Consider the following 20,127-nt stretch of genomic DNA (forward strand, 5'->3'; position numbering starts at 1 on the left):
TAGTTAGCATATTTTAGCTTAGGTTGGTAAAGGCTAATACCCTGTATTCAGCTCTGGGAAGTCGGGGGGGGGGAGGGGGAGGGAGGGGAAATGGGGGGGATGTTTTCAAAATGTATTTTAAAACTTTTCAATAAAAAAAACTTTAGCTTTCATTGTGGCTCCCAGCATAGAGTGACCTCTCGTTCTGGGGCTGACCTGGCTAAAGAAGTGGAATCCCCTAATTGATTGGAGGGAGGGATGATTACAGTTCCCAAAGAAGAGAACCCTTTCATGAAACGTGCGATTTTAGAGAGCTCAAAGTGAGAACTGGCTTCCATGCTGAGTGAGCAAGAGCTGCAAAGCATCCCAAGAGAATACCATGATCTAGCTGAGGTTTTCAGTGAGAAGAGGTCATATGAGCTCTTTCCTCACCAACCTACAGACTGTGTGATTGAGATTCTTCCAGGGGCTAAGCTACCAAAACCAAAGCTATACTCTATGACCCCCAGAGACTAGATGAATTATAAAAGTTCATTGACAGAAATTTAGCCTGGGGGTTCATTCAACCAGCAAGACCCTGGGTGGCAGCTCCTGTTCTTTTCTGAGAGAAAAAGGACAGGTCTCTTTATCTCTGTGTGGATTATAGATCCTTGAATGCAGTGTCTGTGGAGAATGTGTACCCCCTGCCCCTCATGAGGGACATGCTAGCTCATTTGTTGAAGGGGAAAAAAATTCAAAGTTAGATCTGCAGGAGGCATACTATCATATCAAGATCAAGGAGGGAAACAAATGGAAAATGGTTTCAACTGCCCCCCTGGGGTGCTTCCAATTCAGGGTGCTCCCCTTTGGATTACAGGGACCCCCAGCAGTGTTCATGCAGCTGATCAATGAAGTCTTCCATGAGCACCTATATAAAGGCATTTTGGTGTATTTGGACAATATCCTAATCTACACTGAGACCAAAGCAGAGCATGTGCTCCGCTCTGCCAAATTATATGCTAAACTTTCAAAGTGTGAATTCCACCAAGATAGAATTGACTATTTGGGCTACTGCATTTTGCATGAGGGGATGGAGATGGACCCAGAAAAGGTGCAGGCTGTCCTGGAGTGAGCTTCTCCCTGCACCAGAAAGCAGTTGCAGAGCTTTCTGAGATTTGCTAACTTCTATATGCAGTTTAACCCCTCATTTGCGCAAATTGCACTCCCCATTACAAATCTGTTCAAAATGAAGAGAGAACAAATCAAAACTTAGCCAGCCATTAAAATGGACTGTGGAATGCCAATCCATGCTCAAAAAACTTAAGAGACATTTTTGTGTGGAACCAGTGCTGAAGCATCCAGACCAGGAAAAACTCTTCGTAATTCAAGTCAATGCTAGTGATGTAGCAGTAGGTGCATTACTGCTTCAAAAGAACCAGGAAGGTCAGTTGCAGCCCTGTGCTTACACATCCAAAAAATTGACTGAAACTGAACAATGATGGGTTGCTTGGGAGAAGGAAGCTTATGCAGTGAAGTGGGCCCTCCTTACTTGGAGACACTTTTTGAAAGGGAGTAAAATCCCCTCCCAGGTTTGAACTGAGGCATTAAACCCCCCAGAAAGCTTCTCCAAAACAAGCATGATGGGCCCAGCATCTCCACCAGTTTAACTTCTCTATTTGACAGGGGGGGGAAATTCCTCACAGGCGCCTTGTCATGAATGCCGCAATATAACAGTGTAGAGTGGGGGTGGTTAAGCCTTTGTTTTCCCTGCAACAATTAGGGCCCCAGTTGCTACCAGGGTGCAGACAAAAGGCGCCCTGCTATTGGACAATGCAGTGGTAGTCAAATTTCAAAGAGCACTGGAGAAAGACAAATGGTTTTGGAATGATGGAAACCTGTATTCCATGAAGGACGGGTTGGCCTGGGTTGGCAGAAAGTTGTGTGTTTATGCAACCCAGAGGCTGAAAATTATGCAGTCCTGTCATGACTCAAAGTTAGCGGGACATTTTGGGTTTGTAAAAACCCTTCACCTGCTTAAAAGACAATTCTGGTGGCCCTCTCTAAAGAAAGACATTGAAAGTTATGTGGCCAGCTGTCCTACTTGTGCAGTAGCTAAACCAAGGCAAGGAAAAATGCCTGGGCTCCTACAGCCAGTAGTGAGCCCTTCAGCACCCTGGAGAGAGATCTCTATGGATTTTATTGTGGAGTTATCTGAAAGAGTGGGAAATACTGTCATTTGGATGGTTACCTATTTATTTTCAAAACAGGCCCATTTCAACCCTTGTCAAAAGGTTCCGACCGCTAAGACTTTAGCCAAAATATTTGTGCAGCATATTTATTGGTTGCATGGAGCCCTACAGCATATCATCTCAGAAAAAGGTGTCCAGCTTACTTCTAAATTGTGGAGAACCTTTTTGGACCTTTTAAGTTCTGATCAAGAACTATCATCTAGTCATCATGCTCAAACAAATGGGACAGAATGAATGAAATCTGTTCTAGAACAGTACCTTTGCTGCTCTATTATCAACATGATAATTGGACTAATCTGCTACCGTTTGCTGAAGTGGCCTATAACAATGCAGTGTACTCCAGCACTGCTTTTACTCCCTTCCAAGTAGCTAATGGACAGACTTTCAACCTATGCCTGAATTGCCTGCTAACAAATCTGTCATTCCCTCTCTTAAGGACTGGATACATCAGTTACAGAACGTTTGGCCTGTTGTCTGGAAAACTCTAGATGAAGCTAGGGCAGCATATAAGGCTCAGGCAGATAAAAAACAAATGGAACCAAAACCTTTTCATGTGGGAGACCTTTCTACCAGGTTTTTACAATAATTTCAGCCCTCCTAAAAGCTAGGGATGAAATACATCAGGCCTTTCCCCGTTAAGCATGTAATAAATCCAGTCACAGTAGAACTAGAACTCCCTAAGAGTTTCCGACAAACCCACCCAGTTTTTCACTGCAGTTTGCTGAAATCTGAAATTACATATGCAATAAGGCCTGCCACCACTCCTCCTCCACCACCTATTATGGTGGAGGGTGAACAGCATTTTGAGATCAAGGATATTTTAGACTCTAGCAAGCATCATGGCTCTACTCAGTTGTCAGAATCCAGTTATATTTCATTTCTATCTATCTTCTCTGATTTAAAACCAGTCCTTACTATCTCCTGGATTCTTTCATACTAAAAAAAGGGGAGGGGGTATGCATGGGGTTTTTATTACTTTCACTTCCTGTATTCACTACAAAGTAATCTTTTATTAATTTACTTGGGGTCTGCTAACCATAACAATGTGGCCATCAGCCTTTCATCCTATGCCCCTCTGAAGCTCTTCTCTTTACTGACAGTGAGGAAAAAGGGGAGGGAGAAAGATGCAACACCTGGAATCTGGGTAATAAGAGGATTGGATGATCGTGCCAATGGAGCCGGACTGATTTTATCTTTCCAAACGTTTACACCTAGAAATCTGCCAGTTTGAATTGCCCAGAACAACTGTGGGGTGGGGGGGGCTGCTTGGGAACACTTTAAAACATTGAATGGTGGGGGGATCCCTCAGATCCTCTCTAGCATGCCTTCAGTCAATTTCTATTAATAAAAATTCCAGTTGGAAGAAACCATTTCCAAGAGTTCTGTTTTCTTAAGATGTAGATTGAAGTGGGTCCTTACATTAGACAGGATCTCCAATAATAGTCAACCTGGAAGGGAGAACCTTGCTGTGGGACTTTGCAAAAAATACAATGTCAGATGACGAGGCAGGAAAGGGAGAAACTCTCCCAGAGAGGGAGCCGTTTCCCCGACTGAAAGCCTGCCAGCTGTTGGGATTTGTTCTATTAGGGGCAGCATATGTCAGACCCCTCTACTTTACATGGTTGCTTTTTATTATTGCTTTGCTTGTGTACTCATTTTGGGGGGTTTGCCATTCTGGTGGGAGGGAGGCTGGTTGCTAGGGAATGTACTTGTCTTGCTCTTCTCTATCCTCTGGGAAGATATCTCCCTCCCTGAGAGAAGAATGTGGCCTGAAGACATCTGCTTTATCTCCAGACATTGGAGCCTTGGACCACTGGGAAATGAAACTGAGAGAGTCCTTGAGATGGGCGCTAAATCACCAGGTTCTCAAAAACACATAATACCTATGGATTGGCTGGATTTCAACTGGATGGTTGTACACTAGAGGGAGGAGCCTGGGCATTGTGATGTAACCTTTCATGTGTGAATTCTCCAGACCTTGCTTTGCTCTATTGCTATCACTAACTCTCAATAAAAGTTCCTTTTGAAACAATGCCTGTTTCAAGAGTTCTGCTTTCTTGGAAAATCTTGTTGAGGCTGATTCCTAGAATAGAATGGAGTGGAGTGGAGTGGAGTGGAGTGGAGTGGAGTGGAGTGGAGTGGAGTGGAGTAGAGTAGAGTAGAGTAGAGTAGAGTAGAGTAGAGTAGAGTAGAGTAGAGTAGAGTAGAGTAGGGTAGGGTAGGGTAAAGTAGGGTAGGGTAGGGTAGGGTAGGGTAGGGTAGGGTAGGGTAGGGTAGGGTAGGGCATAGAATAGAGCTGGAAGGGATCTTGGAGGTCTTCTAGTCTAGCCCCCCATTGAAGCAGGAGAGCCTATACCATCTCAGACAAGTGACTCTCCAGTCTCTTTTTAAACACCTACAGTAATGGAGCACCCATGATTTCTGGGGGCAAGCTGTTCCACTGGTTGATTATCCTCACTGTTAGGAACTTTCTCCTTAATTCCAGGTTGCTTCTCTCTTTGGTCAGTTTCCAACCATTGTTTCTTGTCCTGCCTTCCAGTGCTTTTGAAAATAATTTGACCCCCTCTTCTTTGTGGCAGACCCTCAAATACTTGAATACCACTATCATGTCATCCCTGTTTCTTCTTTTCATTACACAAGCCAAACCCAAGTCCTGCAGCTGTTCTTCATATATTTTAGTCTCCAGGCCTTTGGTCATTTTAGTTGCTCTTCTCTGAACTTTTTCCAAAGACTCAATATCTTTTTTGTGGCATGGTGACCAAAAGTGGTTGCAGTATTCCAAGTGTGCTCTCACTAGCGATACTAATACTTTGTGTGATCTTGTGTCTATGCTTCTATTTATTCAACCCAGGATTGTATTAGCTTTTTTGGCTGCTGCTGCACATTGTTGGCTCATAGTTAAGTGATCGTCCACTAGGACTCCAAGGTCCCTCTCACGGTTACGTTTTTAAGCCAGGTCTCACCTAATCTGTACTTATATCTTTGATTTTTTTTCTGCCTTAAATGTAAAATTTTGCTTTTCTCCACATTAAATTTCATTTTGTTGGATAGGGCCAATTGTTCAAGCTGGTCAAGATCTTTTTGAATCCTGTGCTTGTCTTCTGGGGTGTTGGCTATTCCTGCCAGTTTAGTGTTCTTTGCAAATTTGATGAATTCCCCTTTTATTCCCTCATCTAAGTCATTGATAAAGATATTGAAGAGTGCTGAGCATAAGACAGAGCCTTGTGGTACCCCACTGCTTATTTCTTACCATGTGGATGTAGTACTATTGAGGACTACTCATTGAGTATGGTTTGTCAGCCAGCTACAAATTCATCTGGTGGTGATGTTGTCTATTCCACCTTTTTCTAGCTTACCAAGCAGTAGATTGTGATCTACTTTGTTGAATACCTTACTGAAATCTCAATATACTATGTCCAGTGTTTTGCTGGTCTGCTAATTTGGTCACTTTATCAAAGAATGAAAAAGGATTGGTTTGGCATGATCTGTTTTTAACAAACCAATGCTGGCTACCAGTTATAACTTTGTTTGCTTCTAGTTGTTTGCAGATCTGTTTTTTGATTATCTTTTCAGGATCTTCCCAGGTATTGATGCTAGACTGATTGGTGTGTAGGTTCCTGGGTCTGTTTTTTTTTTTCCTTTCTTGAAGAAGGGAACCACATCAGCCCTTTTCCAATCATCAGGTACTTCCCCGGTGCTCCAGGAGTTTTGAAAGATATAGTGACTTGACTTTTTTCTTATTATTAATATGTTAAAGAAACTTTTTTTATTATCCTTGATTTCTGTTGCAAGTCTTTGTTCATTCTGAGCCTTTGCTTTTCTGATTTCATCTTTGCAAGTTCTGCTTGTCAGCTGATAATCAGCCTTAGTTATGTGTGCCTCTTTCAATTTTTTGTACTTGTCCTTTTTGTCTTTCAGTTTATCAGAGAGATTTTTGTGCAATCATGCTGGTTTCTTCTTGGATTTCTTGTTTTTCTTTTTCAGTGTGTAAACATCTTCTATTTAGTCAGACACTGTTCTACTGCTCTAGAGCGCTAGCATTCAGTCTCATAACCTATGTGTGCAACATTGGTTGAGGTGGAATAAAGCACTGCCAAGAATGGCTCCCCGTATGAGCTCAAGATGATTCCCCTGGTGGAACAGAGATCTGGATGGCCCCAACCCCAGCAGCTTTTTATAAAATGCTAAAATCAGTTATTTTTTCCTTGATGACTGGGCCAGAAAGTTAAATGGATCTCTTTTAGCAGAGTTATTGGAATAGATGCATGAGCTATCCCAGCCATATGTTTTAATTTGTACTGGTAATTTAGTTGTTGTTTGTTTTTAATTGGATGCTAGCAAACCAGAGTCAATTAGGCAGTCATACAAAATAAATAAATAGCAGACTGGAAGCCCATAAACAGAGGCATCAAATCAAAATCACATGAAATATTAATATTGCTTAGTAAGACCACACCTGGAATACCAGATCCAGTTTTGGTCACCCCATTACGAAAAAGATGTTCAGACTTTGGAAAAAGTGCAAAGAAGAGCAACTAAAATGATTAAAGGCCTGGAGATGAAAACATATGAAAAACAGTTGCAGAATTTCAGTTTGGCTAGTCTAGAAAACAGAAGGACTAGAGGGGACATGATAGCAGTATTCCAGTATTTGAGGGGCTCCCACAAAGAAGGATCGGACGCAGTGGCTCAGTGGGTTAGGATGCTGAGCTTGTCGATCAGAAGGTCGGCAGTTTGGTGGGTCAAATCCCGAGTGCCGCGTAACAGAGTGAGCGCCTGTTACTTGTCCCAGCTTCTGCCAACCTAGCAGTTCGAAAGCATGTAAGAATGCAAGTAGAAAAATAGGGACCACTACGGTGGGAAGGTAACAGCGTTCTGTGCACCTTTGGCATCTAGTCATGCTGGCCACATGACCATGGAGACGTCCTCAGACAAGCGCTGGCCCTTCGGCTTTGAAACGGAGATGAGCACTGGCCCCTAGAGTCGGAAACGACTAGCATGCATGCGCGGGGGAACCTTTACCTTACCTTACACAAAGAAGAGGGGGTCACATTATTCACCAAAACACCAGAGGGCAGGACAAGAAACAATGGTTGAAACTAATCAAGGAGTGAAGCAACCTGGAACTAAAGAGAAACTTCCTAACAGTGAGAACAATTAACCAGTGGAACAGCTTGCCTCCAGAAGCTGAAGGTGCTTCATCATTGGAGGTTTTTAAGAAGAGACTGGACAGTCAGTTGTCTGAAATAGTATACGTTCTCCTGCTTAAGCAGGGAGTTGGAATGGAAGACCTCCAAGGTCCCTTCCAGCTCTATTCTAATTGAAACAAAACACTGGCGGTAACAGATGGAGGGTCTTCGTTTTGCATCATGTACAAGACAGTTCCTTCTGCTTGCAGGAAGATACATGAGGAAGAGGCTGGATTCTAAAATATTTTACCTTTATTTACTCTATGCATATGAAGGCTTGGATCCTTCTGTTGACTTCAGCTAAATAATTTTAATATTCAAGCTAGAAATATCTTGCTACATTATGTCTGTTACTTTCAGAAGAAAACACTGGACATTTATAATGCCTTTAATATCTGCAAGTCATATAAGTGGTGGCAACAGGCACTTATACAAGAACTCTCTATATTTGGTCCCATTATTCCAGAACTGGAGTACTTTGAAGGTGAAAATACCCATACACCTTTGGGTGGAAAATTTGAAAGGCAATTCTAACTCATTATTAATGCTAATGAAAATTATCCTTCAAAGAACCTTCAAACTATTTCTTAGGAATTGTTTTTGTGAAGTATTAAAAAAATATCACTTTTCTTCCAAATATCCATTGTAACAATAGGTGCAAGAAGGATTTAACAGCTTTACTTCCATTTTATATATATATATATATATATATATATATATATATATATATATATATATATATATATATATATATATATATATATATATTTGTTTTCTGAGGTTTTCGCGGGTGTTTATATGTGGATCTTCAGTCATTCGGGTTTCCTCCCGCGTAGAACTAAAGGTGTAGGTCCACTACACCTTTAGTTCTACGCGGGAGGAAACCCGAATGACTGAAGATCCATATATATATATATATATATATATATATATATATATATATATATATATATATATATATTCTCCATTGAGGACCTCATGTTATAAGTTAATTAACAATAAGTACAATAAGAAATGCCCAAACTGATTATTTCTCTTTGGTGCTTGTGCCACAGATGGAGCCCACACTCTGGCTTGTGCTTTGATGCTTTTAAATACAGACCTTCATGGACACGTAAGTGCCTCCTGATCTTTAAGTCACCCAACCTGATGCATTGAGATGAATGTAGTGAAAAAGAAAAAGAATACTGGCTGCTGGATGGATCTGTTCTCTCCAGGAGCCAAAAGATAAATGACATGGAGACACAGAATCACAGGGCTGGTTGGGTAGGGGTGATTCTCCAGGAGACAATTTCAAGCCCTGCAGGTTGCCAACTCCATCTGGCTTCTCCTGCAGTCAGAATATTCACATGGAGGAGGACTCATTTTATTTTCTTTTGAAAAACACTATTTTGCTACCAGATTTCTACTTCTGCAGCAAAATGGTCTCTACTGTGAGGCACATAACGATCAGCAAAAAACTACTTGGTGCTGGGTTGTGGGGGAGGTTTGAATATATTATAGGAAAGATTGGCAACCTTATGCTGGGGAAAATCTTAAGTATAAAAAATAATGAATTTCTTCTAAAATGATGGACAAGCACTATTTTGTTTCATGTGCCTTTTTAGCCTTCTTCCATATTGAATAGGCTTTCTGAACTTTCTGGATTATAAGACTTCCAAGCTCCCTTCCAATTTCATTATTCTGTTATAAAAAGAGCCAAGGTGGGGACTTCCGGTGGCGACGCGACGCTGAAGACAGCCATCTCCGGGCTGTCCGCTCCGCGGCTTTGTTGAATTGCTGAAAACAGCGCCGATCAGCTGTTTTGGTGATTCGGAAGCCCCCTCCCTGGGAGAAGAGGAGGGGGTGAGGCACCAGGTAGGGGTTGAGCTCTCCGGGGCCGCCTGAGCTTTAAGTTTGGGCGGCTGAAGGATCGAGCCCCCCCAAAGCCTGGGTCTGCTCCGGGCTGCGCAGCGCTTCTGCTCCGTGTATTTTGGAGCAGAACCAAGCGTTAGCAACCACCCCTGCCAGAAGGAAAGACTCTCGAGTGTGAAGACGCAGGCAGAGCGGTACAGGAGGTCAAGGTGAAGTGGACTTTTACTCTCTAGTTCAATGGACTTTATGGCTTTTAAAAGTGAAAGTGTGCAGTAAGTGAAAGTGGGGGAAGATGGCGACTAAAACTTCCAAAGTTCTCCGGAGTGCAGGGGCTTCCCCGGTGCAACAGACCTCATTGCAAGCTTTGCTTCCTCCTGCACCTGCTCCGGCATTGATGCTTAAGGATTTACAGGATACCTTCGAAAAGCATTCACAATTAATGTCAGATATGATGGATGAAAAGATGGAAAAGCTGGAGGAGAAACTGGAGGAGAAGATGGAAGAAAAGTTTAGTGCAATGAGGGCAGACATCTTGCCTGCAATTGAAGGTGTGGCCGTATGTGTTCAATGTTTGGATGAAAAAATGGAGGATCTTAGTCAAAAGAATTCCATATTAGAAGCAAAAGTATTAGGGAATGAAAATACAATGGATAAAATGGATGGAGATTTGACCCTCATCCAGTACCATCAGATGGAGTTTACTATCAGAATCAGAGGCTTAAAAGAGAATCCTAAAGAAGATTTAAAGCAGTTGGTCTCAGAGGCTTTGGAAGCGGTACTGGGACAGTCAGCAGCTGAAATTGAGGGAAGTATAGACAAAATCTTTCATGTGAACTCATGGATTGCAAGGCAGAGGAAGTTACCTAGAGATGTGGTGGTTTACTTTACAAAGAGAGCAATTAGGAATGAAGTTATCCAAGTTGCTTATGATACTAAGCTTGTGGTTGCTGAGCAAGAAGTTTTGGTTTTAAAAGAGATTCCTCCAAGAATTTTAAGGAGAAGGAAAGATTTTGCTTTTTTGGCACAGGAACTTAAGAAACGTGACATCAAGTTCAGATGGGAGATTCCAGTGGGCATGGTGGTGATGCATGAAGGCAAGAGACACCGTTTGGTCACAGTGACTCAGGCGCGTGATTTTTACAGTAAAGTTTTAAAAGCAACCCCTCCACCACTTTTGGAATCTGTAAAGGGAAATGGCGAGGGAAAGCCTCAAGAAGCTGAAGGAATACAGACAGAGGAGAATGGTACTGGAGGGGATCAAATTACAGTTTCATTGGCAGCTGCTAGAGAGCAGAGGATGACGCGTGCCACCTTAAGACGAGTGAGACAAGAGCAAGAGCAAGATCAGCAGAAAGTTATGGCACCTCTAAAGCGTACCTATAGCGAAGCTGTGGGAGGGGCGCGGCCTAAGGAAGTTAAAGGGGTCCTGGCAGACGTGCTCCAGAAGCTTCGGGATGCCAAGAATGGCGACTAAGTTCCTAACCTGGAATGTTAATGGATTAAACTCACCACAGAAGAGAAAGAAAGTTTTTCAATATTTAAAACAATTTAAGACTGACGTTATCTGCTTGCAAGAAACGCATATTAGGGTTATGGACCAAAAGTATTTGTTGAATTCAAGGTTGGGTACGCAATTTATTGCTTCTGCAATGAATAAGAAAAATGGAGTGGTTATTTATGTTAAGAATACTCTGACAGCGGAACTAATTGAAGTAGATAAACAAGGAAGATATGTTATGATAGATTTGCTGTTAGAAGGCAAAAAAACGCTTTTAGTTGGACTGTATGCTCCTAATCAACAACAAGCTGACTTTTATAGTTCACTACATACAAAGATTACCCAGTTGGATTATAAATCTTTTATTTTTATGGGAGATTGGAATGGTGTCTTGGATGTACAGCTGGACAAATCTGGTTTTTTTAAACATGCCCCGAGTCATGCTAGATTGCCTAAATCTTTTTTTTAAATGAAGGATGATCTGGAATTGCGAGACATTTGGCACATTTACATGAAAAGGATTATACTTTTTTTTCTGATAGACACCAATCTTTTTCTAGGATTGATTTTATATTACTGACTAATGATTTTTTTTCTAGGATTAAGAAGATAAAGATCTGTGCAAGAACTATATCTGACCATAGTCCAGTCTGGTTAGAGATCAACAAGGACAATAGAGATAGGCGCTCCTGGCGCGTAAATGAGAATTTGTTTAGAAATCAGAGAAATGTGGAAGAATGCAAAAAACAGATGAAGGACTTTTTTGAAATTAATATGAACAAGGATACTTCTATGGACATGGTTTGGGATGCTAGCAAAGCCTATATGAGAGGGGTGTTAATATATATGAATAATAAATACAGACGTAATTTGGAAGTTAGGAGGAAAGAACTGGAGAATGAAATTAGGGAAAAAGAAAGGGCCCTAACTTTGAATCCATCGGATGTGAAGATTAAAGAGGTTATTAACTTGCTAAGAGGACAATTTGATAAGTTGATGGCTGATCAGGTGGCAACTAATTTACGGTTTGCTAGGCATAACACTTTATGTAATGCCAATAAACCAGGTAGGTGGTTAGCTTACAGGTTAAGGAAAAAACAAAGGGCTTCTAACATAGATAAAATTGAACATAAAGGCAAGGTTGTGTTTCAACAGGATCTTATTAAGGAAGCCTTTGTGGACTTTTATTCCAAATTATATGTTAAGGATAAGATTAATGAAACAGATATTGATGTATATTTGAAGAATCCTAGCATCCCGGTTCTTACACAAGAACAAAAGGAAGAGATTAATCAATTGATAACAGAAGAAGAAATTCTTTTAGCAATTAAGCAATTGAAGGTGGACAAAGCGCCAGGTATGGACGGACTGACTGCGGTCTATTACAAAAATCTACAATTGGAGCTGATAAAGCCATTAAGGGAATTGTTTCAGACAATTCAGAGGGGAGGAAGGGTGCCTCCGTCTTGAAGAACTGCTTTTATTTCCTTGATTCCGAAGGAAGATCAGGATGTTACCCAAGTAAGAAATTACAGACCAATATCACTTTTAAATTCAGACTACAAGATATTTGCTAAGGTTTTAGCTAATAGATTGATGAAGGTTTTGCAACAGATGATTCATGGGGATCAAACTGGGTTTATTAGTGGTAGACAAATGAAAAATAATGTGAGGCATATAGTTGATGTGGTGGAGTTTTTGGAAAGGAACAACCAGATCCCTGCGGCGTTAATCTTTCTAGATGCTGAAAAAGCTTTTGATCAACTGGATTGGCAATTTTTGATGAAAGTTCTAGATAAAATGAATTTTGGGGATAAATTTTTACAACCAATTAGGGCATTATATCAAAAGCAAACTGCCCGAATAATAGTAAATAATAGCCTGACTGAAGTATGCAATATTGAGAAGGGCACAAGACAAGGGTGTCCGTTATCACCTCTATTATTTGTTTTAACATTGGAGATATTATTGATAAAAATACGGAATTCGGAAAAATTTAAGGGTATTCAAATTAGAGATCAGGATTATAGATTGAGGGCGTTTGCAGACGATCTGGTTGTTACGGTGACCCAGCCAGAAAACTCTGTTGTGGACCTGATGGAGATAATAATGCAATATGGGAAGGTTTCTGGATTTAAGGTTAATGTACAAAAAACTAAAATTTTAGCCAAAAATATGACAGTATCGCAAAAGGCCATTTTAGAAGGATTAACTGGATTTGAGATTGTTAAAAGGGTCAAATATTTGGGGGTGTATTTGTCACCCTCAAATGCAAAGTTATATAAAAATAATTATGAAAAGTTATGGGGAAAAATTCAAAAAGAATTGCTGGGAAAAATTGCAATTGTCTTTACTGGGAAGAATTGCAGCAGTGAAAATGAATGTCCTGCCTAAATTTTTATTTTTATTTCAAATGATACCGATTCTTAAAAAAGACTCTAATCTGGAAGAATGGCAACGGGGTATCAATAAATTTGTGTGGGCAGGGAAAAGGCCACGAGTTAAACTTAAGATTATGCAGGATACGCGTGAAAGAGGTGGTCTTAAAATGCCCAATCTTAAATTATATTATGAAACTGCTGCGTTGTCAGGAATAAGTGATTGGATTAATTTGACACAAGGGAGATTATTAAATCTTGAGGGCCACGACTTGTTATTTGGCTGGCATGCATATTTGTTGTATGATAAGAAGGTAGATAATGTGTTTAAAGTGCATATTTTAAGACAGGCATTGTTGAGAGTTTGGAAGAAGTATAGACATAAGTTAGACTACAAGATACCATTGTGGGCAATCCCAAAACATGCAATAGAAAACATAAATGTTGGCTTCAAACATGATGTGACTACGTACAAGGAGATCTTAAGTTTGGAGAGGAACGTCTGGTGTTTGAAGCCGTACAATCTTCTGCAAGATGAGAAGGTCGTTCAAACTTGGTTTCAATATGGTCAATTACGGGCCAGGTGGAAAGAAGACCAGAAAATTGGTTTCTCAATGACTGATGAAAATTTGGTAAAGCAAATTAGAAACCAGGGTCCAGCACATATCAAACGGATTTATCTTGCATTGATAGACATTGATTCAGAAACAGAACTTGTTAAAGACTGCATGATAAAATGGGCTCAAAATATTCAGGAAGTTATTACAATGGACACTTGGGAAAAGATCTGGGTGAGGAACGTAAAATTTACACAAGCCCAAAATTTAAGGGAGAACTTTTATAAAATGTTTTATAGGTGGCATTTAGATCCTAAAAAGCTTGCAAGTATGTATCCGAACTATCAACCTAAATGTTGGAGATGTGTTGGCGAAGATGCAACGTATTTTCATATATGGTGGACCTGTAAAAAGGTTAAGGCTTTTTGGATAAAAATTTGGTGGAATATGCAGAAGATCTTCAAGCAAAGGATAAAGTTTTCTCCGCAATTGTTCTTATTGGGTATAATTACAGATGCTACTGTTGTGGACATTAAGCTGATGTTGAATTTAATTACAGCAGCAAGACTCTTAATAGGACAATATTGGAAGAAGCAGGAACTCCCGACTATAGAAGAATGGACTTTAAAAGTTTCTAACCTGGCCGAAATGGCAAAGATTTCGGCTTTTTTGAAAGATCACTCGCAACAACATTATATTATGGAGTGGAAAAAGTGGATTGATTATATCCAAAACAAATATGGGACTAAAAAGTTTCATTTAGCATTTGAATAAGTTTTTTTTTCCCTTTGTATATTAGTATTGCTTGTAGTCATCTCATATGAGCTAGAGTGCGATAGACTTAATAGTTTATTGTTGTTAGCATATGGTTGTTTATGATTGTTTTTTGTTTTTTTACCTTGTACTTAGCTCTGGGAAGTCGGGGGGGAGGGGGAGGGGGGGGTAGGGATAGGGAGGGTTAGGTAGGGGTGGGTGGAGGGAGGGGGGGAGGGATTGTTAAAGATAAAATGTATTGTAAAACTTTTCAATAAAAAAAAAGAGCCAAGGTGGTACAGTGGTTAGAATGCAGTACTGCAGGCTACTTCTGCTGACTGATGGCTGCCAGCAGTTCAACAGTTCAATTCTCAGCGGCTCAAGGTTGACTCAACCTTCCATCCTTCCAAGGTCGGTAAACTGAGGACCCAGATTGTTGGGGGCAATATGCTAACTCTATAAACCACTGAGAGAGGGCTGTAAAGCATTGTGAAGTGGTATATAAGTGCTATTGCTATATGTGCTTAAATAAGAATAGGGGGATATTGTTCTTTTGCTGAGTAAGCTTTGCTTCACCCTTTGTTCTTATAGTAACACTTGTAAACTGCATTTACATAAAATTTTAACCTGGATTCACCCGTTTCCTGTGTTCACATTTTGCACTGACCAGATTCGGTTTGTACAATAGCCTAACCATTAAGTTAGTCAAGGTTAACACTAACCAATCTGCTAGAATTCATATATACATATTAATTTTCCTTGTTAAGTATGTTTTATGAACACAAAGAGTTTCTGCATCAAACATAAGCTCTAATGCCCCAAATAACCTTCCAAAATTCATTCTTAATGACCTATTTTAATTTTTTAATTTTGAGGGGTATTAAAACATTTCATTCATTCAGATCTAAATTGCTGCTACAGAAAGGAGTTCCACCAAGGTATCGTTATCCTTGATAAAGTTTTATACTTATATTTTTTTTTCTAAAAAAAAAGCCACACCACCCACTACCATATTTTGTGACATATTTTTCCCAGAATATGTAATTGAAATAGTCTTGCTAAACATATGAGCTAGTCACTTTTCCTTCTTTCCTCTCTTCCTCCTTATAGAACATTGGGAAGCGAATGTCTTGTTCAGATTTCATTGAGAATCTGGAAGGTCTCAATCAAGGTAGTGATTTCCCCAGAGAACTACTCAAGGTAAATCCATCTAGAACTCTTCCTGGAAAAACAGTGCAGTATAAGGGAAAATGTTGCTTGTCACTTTTACTAAGCTAGTTCCCAAGATCTGGCAACTCCAAGAGGGTTTTTTTTTATTATTCCAGAGAGTATATCCATTTTGAACTACATTTTCAAGAACAAACCTACCTGCAACTACAGTATTTATGGTAGCTCCCTGTTTCCTTTTAGCAAAGATCCTACTATGTGCGGGTATGGTATGTGCATGTGCATTGAGAAATTTTATGTATGTACATATATTCTGTACATATGTATTTTGCTGTGGATGAGAGATTTTGAGTGAATCTGGGTGTGGGGGAGATACAATGTGCTTCCATAGATGTGTAGGAATATTTGTACAGGGAGATTGTATGTATATTCAAATCTGATATACTTTGGAAAACTGCTTTGGTACCTCATGTTTCGGAGGAAAAAACTGCCTACATCCAAAGGAATGGCATAAGGCAGATTCACACTTCTGTACCTTAAGGACACCATATATTACCCTTGAAGCTTGTAGGAGATAAAATGTTCTAAATTTCAGGGTGATTATAAAAACTCAGATATTTTTGTGTATTTATTACTTGTTTGTTAAATGTTAACAGGTGTTTTTTTAAAAAAATAGCAAAACAAAAGATCAGTTTCCTTGTTAAAGTTCTGTTTGAAAATATATCCATGTCTCTGGAAAGGTCATTATTACTGTGGATTTTCAATAGGCAACCTTTGTGCAGTAGCTTTCTTGTCTACCTGAACAAGTTAATGATTCTTTCCACGAAGACTAGTATTATTTTATGGAGAGCTTTTTGGATCTCCCCCAAACATCTAACCATATACTTATTAGCACTTATATTTTTAGAGGCTATTCATATTTAAAATCCAGGAGATTAGAACATTGTCCTGGTTTAAATCAGTATCATATTGATTAATGAAGGCTTGTAACCCTGTTTAATTGGTCTTTTTTTTAATTTAAACATTTATAAACTATGCATTTTCATTTTGAGTCTCAAGAACTTACAAATACCCATATTAACAAAATCCAAGTCAGTTAGTTAGGTTCCATCAACCTGAAATTTGTCAGAACTCCTCAATGGGTTCTGCCATTTGTAGTAGGTGCATCTATCCCCTTTTCACCTTAATCAATGTTTCTCCTTAGGTACTCGTATTCCCACTGGAGCAACTAAAGTCATTGGTCAGTTGAGATTTACCATATCAACGTGATAACAACATGTCATTAAAACCATTTTTTTAAAAAACAAAAATCTAAAGGGCCTAGAAAAAAAATTAAAAACCCACTCTTGAACTATAAAAACAAGGCAATTAGTCTAAACTCCAGTGACAAATTGTTCCATAGCCTAGCCAAAGTGGAAAAAGCAGAATTAATTATTTATATTAGCAAAGAGGTTGAGAAAGTCAATAAGGAAGGTAGTCCCAGGTTCCCAGGTAAAAGAGGATCGATAGAAGAGAATATTTATAGCTCAGGGTTACTTGGTGCTCTCTGTAGCATCAAGTAACCCCACTATTTTCTTGCAGATGTTTCATTACCCAACTAGATAACATCATCAGTGGTCAGTGCTAAGAGAGGATCATTATATAAACTTATCTGAGTTTTTCAATGTTATCAAGTGAACCATTGAGTATCTGTTAAATGGGAAAGATAGGAATAAGAAACTTAGAGCTTAAATGCTGCAGCACAAATACATGAAGGCTCTGCAGTAGTCATCCTTAACAGTTATGTTAGGCTTCATCTTTTTTGCAATAAATATTCTAAATTACCATAGTTGCATCCGAGTTTTTCCCATATCTAGCAGATAGTTGAATTAAGATTTAAGAGTCTTGGCTTTTCTTAGGATATAATTTCAATTATTAATGAACACTCATCAAATTCTCAGATGAGATTCTGCAGTTTTCTGTCCATTTTTGCTAAGAACATAGAATGTAAAATTATGAGGCTGGAAGGGATCTCAAAGGTCTTCTAGTCCAACCTCCTGCTCAAGGCAGGAAACCTTATACATCCTGGTCAAACAATTGTCCATTCTGTTTTTCAAAACCTCCAGTGATGGAACATCTCCAGAAAGCAAGCTATTACACTGATTAATTGTTCTCATTGTCAGAAAATGTCTCCTTACTTTTAGGTTGGATTTCTTTAACAAGCTTCCATCCATTATTTCTTGTTCCTCTGAGGCTTTGGTGAATAAGTCAGTCTCCTCTACTCTGTGACAATCCTTCAAGCACTGGCAGATAGTTAACCTGTCTGCCCTAATCCTTCTCTTCAACAGGCTAGGGATGCCTAGCGCCCTTAACTGTTCATCATACAATTTAGCCTCCAGACCCTTTACCAGCTTTTTTGCTTTTCTCTGCACACTTTCTAGAGTCTCATCTGTTTTATATCATGGTAACCAGAACTGTACACAGTACTTCAAGTGAGGCCTTACTAGTGCAGTATAAAGCAGTATTATCACTTCTTGCACTCTTGATGCTATTCCTGTTTATGCAGCCTAAAACTGCATTGGTTCTTTTGGCAGCTGAAACACATTGCTGGCTCATACTTAAGTGGTGGTGCACTATGACACTTAGATCTCTTTTCACATTTACTACTGTCGAGCCATGTATCACCTATTCTGTACCTATACATTTGGTTTTTCCTGTCTATCTTCAGGACCTTACTTTTCTTACCATTGAATGCATCTTGTTGGATAGGGTCCAAAGCTCAAGTCTTTTAAGATCCTTCTGAAACTTAAGCTTATCTTCCACAATGTCAGCAATTTTCCCCAGCTTAGTGACATCTGCAAATCTGATGAGCCCCCCTTCTATCCTAAATGCTATTACTACAGTTGTGACGGGAGCACTGAAGAACTTCTGGATTGGGGGTTCTATTCATGTCCCTATTAAGTTGCCCACTAAAGTGGTACCCATTTATCTACTTGTGGTCACCCACTTTCAAACTGCCAGGTCAGCAAAAGCTGGAGCATGTGACAGAAGTTCACCCACTCCTGACGGCAGCAACCAGGTCTTGAACGCGAGCCTGCCGATCATTAGCCCAGTATCCTAACCTCATGAGGCCAGATAGATCATTTATGAAGATGCTGAAGAGTACCGAGTCCAAGACAAAACTTTGAGGTACCGCACTGCATGCATCTCTCCATGTAGATGTACTTCCATTAAGGACTACATACTGGGTGCTGTTAGTGAGCCAATTGCAAATCCATGTGTTGGTAGGACTGTCTATTTCACGTAGTGAATTGCATGAGGCGGGGCAGCTGAGGAGGAGTGGATGGAAAGGAATGGATGAGGGGATGACTGGGGAGGGGCAGCTGAGGAGGGACAAATGGAGGGTTGAGTGAGGTGGCTGGAGTGAGATGGCTGCGGCCAGTTGTTTCATTCTGCAAGAGACGGTAATAAATATATTGATATTTAAAGGTACGAATAAGCACCTTAAGAGAGCCAGTTTGTGTACTACATTGCTTAAGGCTAGAAAACAGGAAATTATGAGTTCTAGTCTTGTCTTAGGTGGTCTTGGGTTGGTCTCTTTAAGCCCTAGGAAGAAGGTAAGAGCAAACCACATCTGAAATATTACCAAGAAAACTGCAGAGACTTGGCCAGGCAATTACCAAGAATTGATACTGTGTCAGAATCCGGTCAATGCTGCAAACATTGACATGTTTTTGCACTGACAATGTAAGAGACAGCCTTTTGTTTAAACTGCTCCACTTTGAATCTTGAAGGGAGGGAATTTTCTAAAGACTATTTTGAGAAGATTAGAAAGCCTGCGTACAGAATAGGAGGAGAGACCTCATATGTAAAACTAATTGGATAATGTGATTTATGACATGTAGATAAGGGCAGGGATTGTGTGTGTGTTACGATGGGTTTGGGGGGAGGAGATTTCAGATTCTGGCATCCCTCCATGAGTGCCGATGTTTCATTTCATTACAAAGACTTTTAGATAAATAATATTTCTGCAACTTGTTTGAATTGTCTCATTCATCGAAACCATGACATCATGCCAGAATCTGCTTTCTTTCAAAGGGGGGTCCTGAACCACTGCCGCTGTCTCTGGTAAGACAGATAAGCTGGCAAAGATTCAGGGAAGAATCCTCAAGATGGAAAATGAAAGACTGGTTTCTGGTGAAACTTCTGAAAACTTAAATAGTTTTCTGTGGGAAGATGAGTTTGGGCCAATCTCCAAGCCTCAGCAGATAACTGAGCTTATCTCATCATCAAACTGGAACCACTCCAGTAGAAAATACGGAGGCCAGACTATGCAGCAAGAGGCCACAGAAGCAGAATGGGGAGGAGATGTCAAATCATCAGCCATTGAGAATCTGAGTGAGTGGAAAATCCTGCCTGCAGATCAGATTGCCTGCCAGCCCCAGGAGTCCCCTACCAAGCCCTCCAGACCCACAGAGACAGAGGACCCCAGCCTGGGGCCTCTGCAGAAATGGGAGGTTGGGAAACCCCCAAAAGTGAAAGACC

At 40.1% G+C, this 20,127-nt stretch overlaps 1 protein-coding gene across 1 annotated transcript in view; it reads left to right on the top strand.

Annotated features, from left to right (window-relative positions):
* PSD (pleckstrin and Sec7 domain containing) overlaps positions 1–20,127 on the top strand; it is a gene marked incomplete at both ends in the record, with an annotated part of 230,222 nt that overhangs the window by 59,447 nt on the left and 150,648 nt on the right. The window contains 2 exons of the mRNA XM_083363338.1: positions 8,452–8,510; positions 15,547–15,636. Of these exons, the coding sequence (XP_083219464.1) occupies positions 8,452–8,510; positions 15,547–15,636 (149 nt within the window). The remainder of the gene's footprint in view (positions 1–8,451; positions 8,511–15,546; positions 15,637–20,127) is intronic.

Source organism: Vipera ursinii (genome assembly GCF_947247035.1).
Source record: "Vipera ursinii genome assembly, chromosome: 5".
Taxonomy (NCBI): Eukaryota; Metazoa; Chordata; class Lepidosauria; order Squamata; family Viperidae; genus Vipera; species Vipera ursinii.